General features: G+C 50.0%; 1 protein-coding gene across 1 annotated transcript; it reads left to right on the forward strand.

Annotated features, from left to right (window-relative positions):
* The first annotated feature begins 549 nt into the window (after positions 1-549).
* Positions 550-3,741, forward strand: LOC123449179 (subtilisin-like protease SBT1.6). The gene has a single exon (XM_045126290.1). It carries the CDS (start codon positions 607-609, stop codon positions 3,331-3,333), a length of 2,727 nt encoding a protein of 908 aa, XP_044982225.1. The 5' UTR covers positions 550-606; the 3' UTR covers positions 3,334-3,741.
* The last annotated feature ends 7,678 nt before the right edge of the window (positions 3,742-11,419 follow it).

An 11,419-nucleotide genomic window follows, 5' to 3' on the forward strand; every position in this document is an offset into this window, starting at 1 on the left:
TTATATAAGATCAATGATATAAGACTTAGATGTGTAATACTTATCTTACACGTAGATGTGTATTAACAAACCGTAACTCAAAATTCATTGGTTCGTCGGTTCTATTGTAATACGAACCCGGTCTCCTCATTTTCACTAGATTCTTGCCGCGAAATGGGCACCTACTCCACCTAGTGATCTTTCCTCGTTAACGGCAGTGCACAAGTCAATCAATCAGGCCTTCACCTCTGCGGGTAGAAACTCTGTCATTTGGTAAAGACAATCCACTGGAAACAGAGCATGGCTAGATCCCCAACGTTCACTTTACCACAAAAGCACGCTCCCTCCTTTCTCGCGCGTTCTACGGGTCCAATCTACACCTTGCAACTGATGTGCAATGCCCTGGCCCTCCCTGGTGCACAAGTGCTTTAGCCCAGGACCATTCATCGGTCCTCAGAATCCATATGAACCTTTTTTCATATGACACGATGTGCAATGAACTCGTGGAACAGACCGTACAATGGTTGTGGGCACTAAAACATCATCAGTGTATCACATAACTACAAGCTTTCCGCCCAGCCCTGGCGTTGATGACCCGTCGATCGGGGTTGCCGGGTCGCGCCAAAGATGCGGACCCCAGACTATATCGCCATACGCGGGATTCCTGTCCAGATTCAATATGAGAGTGACGCTACGGTACAACACTCAGGCGGTCACACGCTCACACTCGCCCCACCCACACCCAACACACCGTCGGCCATGGCGCCCGCACGGTCGCTACACGCCTACACACCCGTCCATCCGATCCAAGCGGCAGCATTTAACCATGCTACGGATGTAGGGAGCGGATACGTGACGCGTCATAACTGCAACCTGGTACGACGAGCCCACGACGCACCGCGCAAAGACCCGTTCCCTGTTCCCTCCCCACAACCTCCCCACTGCCTCGCCATAAACTCCGCGAACCACCGCCCCGCCCCACGACACCGTCCGTCGTCCATCTCACCAATGGCCGCCCACCGCCGCCTCCTGCTACTCCTCCTCGTGCTCACCCCGGCGCTGTCGCGAACCGTGCTCGGGGTCAGCAGCGGTGGACAGACGAGGAAGACGTACATCTTCCGCGTCGACCACCGGGCCAAGCCGTCGGTGTTCCCCACCCACGCGCACTGGTACTCCTCCGCGGCCTTCGCGTCGGCGGCCAGCGCCGACGCCCCGCTCGAGCCTCTCCACGTCTACGGCACCGTCTTCCACGGCTTCTCCGCCTCGCTGTCCGCGTCCCGCGCCGAGGAGCTGCGGCGCCACCCGGCCGTGCTCGCCTCGTTCGAGGACCGGGTGCGCCAGCTGCACACCACCCGCTCGCCGCAGTTCATGGGCCTCCGCGCGCGCCTGGGGCTGTGGTCGCTCGCCGACTACGGCTCCGACGTCATCATCGGGGTGCTGGACACCGGCGTGTGGCCCGAGCGCCGGAGTCTGTCGGACAGGAACCTCTCGCCCGTCCCCGCCCGGTGGCGCGGCGGCTGCGACGCGGGGCCCGCGTTCCTGGCTTCCTCGTGCAACAAGAAGCTCGTCGGCGCGCGGTTCTTCTCGCAGGGCCACGCAGCGCACTACGGAGTCGAGGCGGCGGCGTCTAACGGGTCCGTGGAGTACATGTCGCCGCGCGACGCCGACGGGCACGGGACGCACACGGCCACGACGGCCGCCGGGAGCGTGTCCTACGCGGCGAGCATGGAGGGGTACGCTTCCGGGGTGGCCAAGGGCGTCGCGCCCAAGGCCAGGGTGGCCGCGTACAAGGTGTGCTGGAAGGGCGCCGGCTGCCTCGACTCCGACATCCTCGCCGGCTTCGACCGCGCCGTCGCGGACGGCGTGGATGTCATCTCCGTGTCCATAGGCGGCGGCAACGGCGCGGTGTCGCCGTTCTATATTGACCCAATTGCCATCGGCTCGTACGGCGCCGTTTCGCGGGGAGTGTTCGTGGCCACCTCCGCAGGAAACGAAGGGCCCGCTCCCATGTCAGTGACCAACCTCGCCCCGTGGATCGCCACCGTGGGCGCCGGCACCATCGACCGCAACTTCCCCGCGGAGATTGTGCTCGGCGACGGGAGGCGCATGTCAGGAGTGTCCCTCTACTCCGGCAAGCCCCTGGCCAACAACACAATGTTGTCTTTGTACTACCCCGGGAGGTCAGGTGGGCTGTCAGCTTCGCTGTGCATGGAGAACTCCATCGACCCGTCGCTTGTGGCCGGCAAGATTGTCATCTGCGACCGCGGGAGCAGCCCACGCGTGGCCAAGGGGATGGTTGTCAAGGATGCTGGTGGTGCGGCCATGGTTCTTGCCAACGGAGAGGCCAACGGCGAAGGTCTGGTAGGAGACGCCCACGTCCTCCCTGCTTGCTCGGTGGGCGAGAACGAGGGCGACGCGCTCAAGGCGTATGCTGCCAACACCACCAACCCGACCGCAACAATTGTGTTCCGGGGCACGGTCATCGGCGTCAAGCCGGCTCCCCTGGTGGCCTCCTTCTCGGCGCGCGGGCCGAACGGACTCGTCCCGGAAATCCTGAAACCGGACTTCATCGCTCCCGGCGTCAACATCCTCGCGGCGTGGACGGGCGCCACCGGTCCAACCGGCCTGGAAGCCGACGCCCGGCGGACGGAGTTCAACATCCTGTCGGGTACGTCCATGGCGTGCCCGCACGCGAGCGGCGCCGCGGCGCTGCTCCGGTCCGCGCACCCTGGATGGTCGCCGGCGGTGATCCGCTCGGCGCTGATGACCACGGCCATCGTGACCGACAACCGCGGCGGCGCCGTGGCGGACGAGGCCGAGCCCGGGCGCGCCGCGACGCCGCTCGACTACGGCGCGGGGCACATCGCGCTGGGCAAGGCCCTGGACCCGGGGCTGGTGTACGACATCGGGGACGAGGACTACGTGGCGTTCATGTGCAGCATCGGGTACGCGGCCAACGCGATCGAGGTGATCACGCACAAGCCCGTGTCGTGCCCCGCCGCGACGAGCAGGAAGCCCTCAGGGTCCGACCTGAACTACCCGTCAATCTCGGTGGTGCTCTACGGCAACAACCAGTCGAAGACGGTGATCCGCACGGCGACCAATGTCGGCGCCGAGGCGTCCGCGACGTACAAGGCGCGCGTGGAGATGGCGAGCGGCGGCGCGTCCGTGGCGGTGAAGCCGGAGAAGCTCGTATTCTCCCCGTCCGTGAAGAAGCAGAGCTTCGCGGTGACGGTGTCGGCGGCGTCCGCTCCCTCTACGGCGGCGCCGGTGCACGGGCACCTCGTCTGGTCAGACGGCCGCGGGCACGACGTCCGGAGCCCCATCGTGGTGACGTGGCTGCAGCCCATGTGATTGACAAGTGCCCAGAGCGGTTGGCGATAAGGCAGTGGCGAGTGAGCAGAAGTCAGAGAGAGTTGGACTGCGGTGGTAACGGTTGCGGTCGGGGGCGCTGCGCATTGAAGGTGGCAGGCCGCAGTAGTTTAATTACGTAGGGCCTTTTTCTCTGCTGAGATCGATTAAAGCGCAGGCAGTGAGACAGTAGTCCTATATAGAGTACAGTGACAGCAGTTTGTTTGCTTTCGCGGGCAACGCCAGTTGCCGCGGGAGCAACGGAAAGAAAGGTCCAAACATGACAAAAGCGGAGAAACTCTAGTAGTATTACTGTAGTAGTTCCAGTGTAACTTTTGTGTAGCTGCTGCATTCTCTTCAACTAAATCTAATGTAAACTTTTGTCTGTTTATGGAGCCATGCCATTTTGTACGGGCCTGCCCATGAGATCTTGCCTCTGTGTACCGCCGAATTTCCAGATGGATGGGCACAAAACCTCTTGAGCAGCTGCAAGTTTTTATAATTGTACAGAAAGATGATAAAGTTCGTTGGATGCTCGGTATCCGGTGCCTTTTGGGTCGTTTTCCACGGGCACTCACTTTGCCCGGCAGCGCCAGCAACGAGGAAAGCGAGGGCTGATGCTTCTCGAGTTCCGCGGGTACTCGAATAAGCAAATGCCATCATTCTTGGACTGGCTTTCATCCACAACGTGAACACACCTGGTAGAATCGTCCATCTTCTCCGGTCGACCGGGGTGCGTCTTGACGAGGACTTCCATCCTGCGATGCAGGTCTCCACTTACATAAAGATATGCGGCTACACAAGATATCACTAGTCCAAATCGTTCTTTTCTTTTACCCGAAGGCAATGCGTTATCTTGTGTGCTTTAAACATAAGTTGCTGCTCGTAGTGGCGAAGCCTTTTGCCCCAACAGCACTTTGCGGATGGTGTTCATGCTCTCCTCGCGGGTATGGTGCTTCGTGGTCGTGATATCGTTGAGTCTGCGCGGATCGGCGTCGGTGACTGATGTCGGGTTAAAAGTAGATGGGGTATCGTCGTTCTTACCATCGTGGTTGAGTGTATTTTGATGTGAGTGACACATGATGCGTTGCGACAGGAATGGGGACGGCAGTACACATGGGTTGCTCTCTTACGAGCATAATCACGCAGGTGGTGGGTCTCCTTCAAGGTTGTGTGGGCAAGGGAAGTTGCTGCAGCGACTGGATTGAACGTGCCATCTCTCGTATGGAGGAAGCGTTTTATATTTAGATATGAGAATCTAACATCACCGTGTCCATCCTCGCGGCCTCATGGTGGCACGAAGGAGTTGTCGAGCGAAAGCTCCGTGCCTTGATGCTAACGACGTGTCACTCGTGGGTGTCACGCTTTTTTTGAAGACGTCGTCATGGTTCTTCTCTTCATGTCATGGATCAAGGTGAAGACCATTGTCCGGTGAACTTGACAACAGCAACGCTCTGCGTAATTCTCCCTCTTGGTGACATTGTCGTGGAGCTTAGATGTTCTAGCTTGTAGCATCAAGTGTATTTAGATTTTCATGTGCTTTTTGCTGGTGTGTTCTGCGTGATCAGATATCATAGGATCGGCTTTGTAAGAAGACTACTTCATCATTTTGTATCTTTTGATTGTGTTTTTTTTTTGCTTTATAAATAAAGCGGGACGAAAGTTTATTTCAAGGAGATGTGGCAACTTCAAATAACTAGTCTTTGCTTTTATGCAACGAAAGCCTTTAAGTTTCCTCGCCAAGAAAACCTAAGAGCAACGGAGATGGTAGCTATCACTAGCGCTTTTTTTTTACCGTTGTGGCACCGGATGGCGACTCTACTAGAGTGTTTTTTATATAGAATCTTCATATTGATGGTTATTGTGACAATTTGACCATTATGTCGACTCTTCTATGAGTTGTTATAAGAAAGGAAGCGTGTGGAATCCACCATAGAAATTTTAGATACTCGTCTATAGTTTCTCAAGTTCATCCGTTCCAAAAAATGTAAGAATATGAAAAATGTATGATTAAACTGCCATGCTATGTAAAATTTTATGTGAATTGAAATCCCAAGTTCATATTTTTTTTAAATGGGCTCTATCCCAGCTTTGTAAATATAGTCATGTGGCCGAACGATACATTGTGTTGAGGAGAACCTCATAAAAATAATTAAGAAAATAACTAAAAAAAGAACACGCTAATAAGCACATAACTGCATAACTAGACGCCTCCTGAACACCATTGAGAAAAGTACATAAGAGAACCTGAATGTGCCATCGTAGCCTCGGAGCACCTGTAGTGAACAATGATACGTGCAAGAGGAAAATAACACACAACGCCCATCACTCGTTCCATCGAAAAAGGAAAGTGCATCTAGTGCCTTCTTAGGGTTTTGGATGATTAATGACAAACGAGTGAAGTGACTAAAGCTCTCGGCCTAGGAGACTTAGCGATGACACAATCTAAAGCTCGTTTTTGGGACTCGTGTTGTTCGTGCGAACGGTTGGCACACAACGTTCTAGAATGACATGGCTCAAAGATAGATACGTGAATATTCAACTCTCCAAGCTATAAACAATGGCATGCATTGTTGAGGAAATCGTTAACTCGTAGCTCCTCACTTTGTTGGCGGGTAGGACATTAATAGAACAATCGGTAAGTTAATCAACCATTTAATCAATTACTCGGTTGATTTATCAGTTAATCGACTACTTGGTGACCCTATGAGTGGGATTAATTGGCAAGTTAAATCGTGAATTGGACGTCTTGAACAAGGGTGGCATGTAATCTAAAAAATTCAACCCCACTATTAAATTCAATGGAGAGATCATTTTTGATCGGAGGAGACAAGGGAGGCTTTCTCTGAAGCTTTGGTTCTTTGTTGGGACGAATTCACAATAGAGACTACACGATGGACGTTGATTATCAAGACATGAAAGGTGTTGATCTTCACGAGGTAAATGTCATTTTTGCAGAGGATGAAGTGTGAACTGCTATTCAAGGACATGTCGCCACATCATGTGCATGTATTTATGGGTATCTTCTATCAACGTGTTTGGGGCATCATCAAGCAAGATATCATGGTTGCCCTCCACAATCTATACACTATCGATGGTTGTGGGTTCAATGCATTGAACAAAGACCTTATCACTTTGATTCCCAAGAGGCATGATGCCAAAAAAATCGGCCACTTCATGCCAATAAACCTTGTGCATAGGTTTCCCAAGCTATTCGCTGAACTATTGGCATTTAGAGCTTGTGCTAGGATGAATGGTACTGCCATAGCAAATCAATTCGCCTTATTGACGCATAGAAACCTTCGTGAAAATTTTCTATTGGTCCAACGGATAGCGAGGTACCTACATGCTCACAAATGCAAGGCCATCCTTCTGAAGCTTGACATATCTCGTGCTTTTAACTCGATCTCTTGGCCATTTCTTCATCACAACCATTTCATTAAATTATCGTCATCATTGCATTTCACTTGCAGAACTGAATGATGTGAAAATAATAATAGTGCAATAGTGTCATGGACTAAGTAGAAATCTACAAACACTTTAAACAAGGAGAGAACAAGGAAATATTTGGCCTTTCGTTAGATAAACAATAGTGCATATAAGAGGCACTCGACAATTCTTACGGAGTCCTCTCCTTACAATGACTCAAGAAAAGAAAAGAAATTCATAGAAACACGTTAGAATATTTTTGGAGTTTTTATTTTACTGAGGAAGGCAAAGCAAAGAAAGGAAACGGAAAGCGAAAAAAACTATTTACACCAAGTAGCTCTCAACAAACAAAAGAAGAACAAGAAATCTTTTTGGATTTTCTTTTACTACTACGAATTAAAGAAAGAGAAGCCGAAAAGAAACTAGAAATATTTTTTTGTATTTTCAAAGTTTTCAAGCACACAAAAAGAAATGCAGAAAAGCAAAAGCGAATAAACAAAGGAAATGAAGAATACCGATAAATGAAAGAAATTTGTGAACATGAATGTAATGTTGGTGAGAACACGTACCCCCAAGCTTAAGCTTTTGTCCTAACTTGGTTTACATCCACTGGTAGAATCCATTTGGTCCAGGAAAGAACTGGGGCTCCTGAGGTACCTGAGCCTCCCAAGGATGGAGTTGTGGTGGTGCATCTATCTGGTCCCAATATGCATATATATCATCGGGCTTGATAGTGTACGTGCCCGTGGACAGATCAAACAAAGCACATGCAGGCAAAGTAATAACCTTCTTGGTATCCTGGCTAAACATCCAATTCTACCGAAAACTAGCCTCACCCTTGCTAATGAAATCATGCTCAACCATACTTCATAATCTAAGTAACTTATAAATAGAAGCTTTTCCTCTTGATATATGATAGGTACCTCAAAGTGTTTAGCAATACGAGTAGCATAAATACCACCGTTACTTCGGTTAGTATGTAGGTGACGGGCAACAATAACTCCCGGAGTAAAGGTCACATCACCATGAAGTGCAGAGCACAAAATAGCAAGATCAGGTGAACTAAGTGTTCCACTCTCCCATCTACTAGCCAAACATCTCTCCACAAATAAAGCAAAATAGCACAATGTAGGGAAATGTAAACTAGTAACTCTGTCTTTACAAACCCCTATATTCTCTTCCACGGTTACTTCATGCACAAAATCCTGAAAACCTCTAGTGTGTGGCTCTAGTTTCTTACTTCATGCACAAAATCCTGAAAACCTCTAATGTGTGGCTCTAGTTTCCTATCTGAAGGTGTCCTGGACTAGGGGATCCCGCCCTAGCTGACCTAGTCCGTGGGTCGGCCTAGCGGCCCACTACTGAAGGAAGGACTCCAGAGGCCCCTAAACTATGGCGTAAGAACATCAGACTTCTCCAAGGACTTGGCGTGCACACCGAGAAGGTTCGATAGATTCGGCATGTATTCCATAGATGTCAACTGACCATGTGTCACTACTAGGAAATATCTTATAGGTAGAACCTTAACAGTAGTGTGGGGTTGTTGGCCATCGTTACTAGTACTTAGCAGTAGCGATGGGCCTAATCCAGTGCTACATGTAAGTCTATAGCAGTAGCGTGGATCTTCGACTCAACACCATTGCTAAGTGGTCCCCATGTGGCCCACCGGGTCAGCCCGTAGTAGCAGCATTTGCCAAAAACCATCGCTACTACTAAGCTTATAGAAGTAGTGGTGGTCCGCGGTGCACCGCTACCACTATTTGTGCATGGTGTCAACAAGTGGGCCCGACTTAGCAGTAACGCGTGTCGCCTGCCCAGTGGTACTGCTACATCCTTTAGTAGTAGCATTCTCCCTTAACCAACATTGTTTCTAGTCACAACTACCACCTTTTCTCACACCCTCCCCCTCCCCCTTTCCCCTCCCTCCACTACCTCCCTCACTTGTTCTTCCCCATTATTTCTCCTCCTTCTTTCACCTCTCTTCTCTCCCCATTAATGCCCCCTACACCATCTCCTCCATTAATGGCCTCTTCCTCACTTCCATATATACACCCCTTTCCCCACTCCTACCCTTTGTGTCACTATCTAGCTCTCTATCCCTCTCCACTAGTTATGTAGAGCATCTCCTCCCAACTAGATCTACCCATTTTAGACGTAAGTCATCTTTGTCCACTTTCGACCCCTCGTTATATATAAGTAGTGACACCAGTCTCATTACCGTGTGTCTGATCTCTCTCGAGATAGGAAGGTGCGTAAGAAGTCGTGCTTTGCAAGAATGGAAATATGTGTGTTTGCGCTATGATGGAAACTGTGCGTATGGCCTGAGAGTTGCCTCCTATGTGTATTTGTAGAATTGTGCGTGACATGAGTTCTTTATTTTTTGACGAAATTTCAATTTATTTCCTTTTTGACGAATTTTGGGAAAACTCTACATGTCCTATTTTTAGCGAAGGTCGTGCCAAATTTTTGTATGCCTTTGATGCATGCATATGCATGCATGGTAATAATCCTTTTGCTTATTATACTGCGCATGCGATCATGAAGGTCAGTGGAAGGGTCGTGGAAAGATAGTTGCGATCCGCGGTGCACAAAATGTATGCAAATAGCCGAACTGGGATTTTATGTCCGTGTAGAAGATGCAAAGAAATCGTCATGTTGGACCCCTTTGAGAGTGGTAATTTGAAGGCGCACATGCTCATGCATGGTTTAATGGATGGATATACTCGGTGGGAAGTGAAGAGGATGATGAGGATGTCCACATGATCGTAGGCGATAACGACTTGGGGCTATATGAAGAGATGACTGATGATGGACCCAAAGATGAGGGCGTCGGACATGGCGATGGAGAAGAGTCCGGACATGGCAGTGAAGAGGTCGGACACGTCGGAGAAGTGGCAGGACATGGTTGAGAAGAGGCGGATACGCCGCAGTATCCGTTGCTACTAAGTTCAGTCATACAGGACCCTCATATTCGAGACCTGATTTTCAAGAATACGACTAGGGATAGAGCTGCTTCTAGAGAGGAGGCCAATCCGGCGCAACTGGAGGTAGACTCACAGAGTCCATTGCATGACGAGTGCGATCCCGAGGTTACCCGCTTTAGTTTCACGCTCGAACCTCTAAAGACGAAGGCCAAAAAAAATGGACAGATGCAAGCCTCGATGAGCATTTCAAGTATCTAAATAATAAAGTTCTTCTTGTGAGGAACGTGTGTCCTACTAGTGTTGATGAGGCCAATAAGATCGTGTGCCTTCTTGATCTGCCACACATTAGATACCATGCATGCATCAATGATTGCATCATTTATCAGAAGGGGCACGTGGAGAAAACTAGTTGTGTGGTGTGCAATACTTCTCGATACAAGAAGGCCGGAAAAAATGTCCTCAGAAAGTTGTATGGTACTTACCGATCACTCCCTATTTGCAGCATTGTTTTGTAGATCCTAAGGAAGCAAAGCTCATGCGCTGGATGCGGAGAGGGTGAAGCCCGATGACGGAGATGATCCGAAGCTGAGACACCTCATAGATGCTAGTCGGTGGAGAGCATTCAATGGTGATTATCGATATTTCTCACATGATGCAAGGAACATCGTGCTTGGCGTGAGTACCAAATGGAATGAATCTGTTTGGCAACCTGAACAACAACCATAGCACATAGCCCATGTTTGTGTACAACCTCCCCCTGGTTGTGCATGAAGTCAAAGTACATACACATGAGTATGCTGATTCAAGGGTCTAAACAACCGGGAAATAATATTGATCTATATCCGGGGCTACTGAAAAAGGAGTTAGAAACGTTATGGAAAACACCGGCCAAGACATGGGACACGAGCAAAGGCGACTATTTATATATGAGAGTCGCGCTGATGACGGTGGTGCATGACTATCTCGGTTATGGATATGTCACAAGCGAGGTGTGCCATGGATATTGCGGGTGCACCCAGTGCATGGATGATACAACATCTCAGCAACTAACGAAAGATGGCTGGTTTGGGAAAATCGTGTACATGGGCATCGAAGATGAATCGATAAGGATGACACATGGAGAAACCGTGGAGATCTATTCAATGGTGAGGCTGAGCATCGAGGACCTCCATGTAAGAGGAGAAGCGCCGAAATAGATGAGCTGTTGAAAACTAGGAGGAGTGTCCCGCGTCAAGAAAGATGAAAAAGGTGCCGGAGCCACTCCTGAAGGTATGGAAAACGAGGTCTATTTTCGGGAGTTGGACCATGATACGTCTCCAACATATCTATAATTTTTTATGGTTCCATGCTATTATCTTGTCATCTTTGGATGTTTTGTATGCATGAATATGCTATTTTATATCTTTTTTGGGACTAACCTATTAACTCAGTGCCAAGTGCCAGTTCCTGTTTTTTCCGTGTTTTTGACCTTTTTCAGAGGAGAATATTGAACGGAGTCCAAACGGAATAAAACCCGCGGAATGATTTTTTCCATAACAGAAGACACGCAGGAGACTAGAGAACCAAGGCAGGGGACTTCAGAGGAGGTCACAAGCCACCCAGGCCCGACCTAGGGGGGGAGGGCCTAGCAGGCTTGTGTCCCCCTGTGGCTCCCCTGCCCTAGTTCTTCCACCTATAAATTCTCTAAAAATCTGAAACCACGGAAGGGAGCCACAGAAATACTTTTTCGCCGCCGC

This window comes from Hordeum vulgare, chromosome 4H (genome assembly GCF_904849725.1).
Source record: "Hordeum vulgare subsp. vulgare chromosome 4H, MorexV3_pseudomolecules_assembly, whole genome shotgun sequence".
NCBI lineage: Eukaryota > Viridiplantae > Streptophyta > Magnoliopsida > Poales > Poaceae > Hordeum > Hordeum vulgare.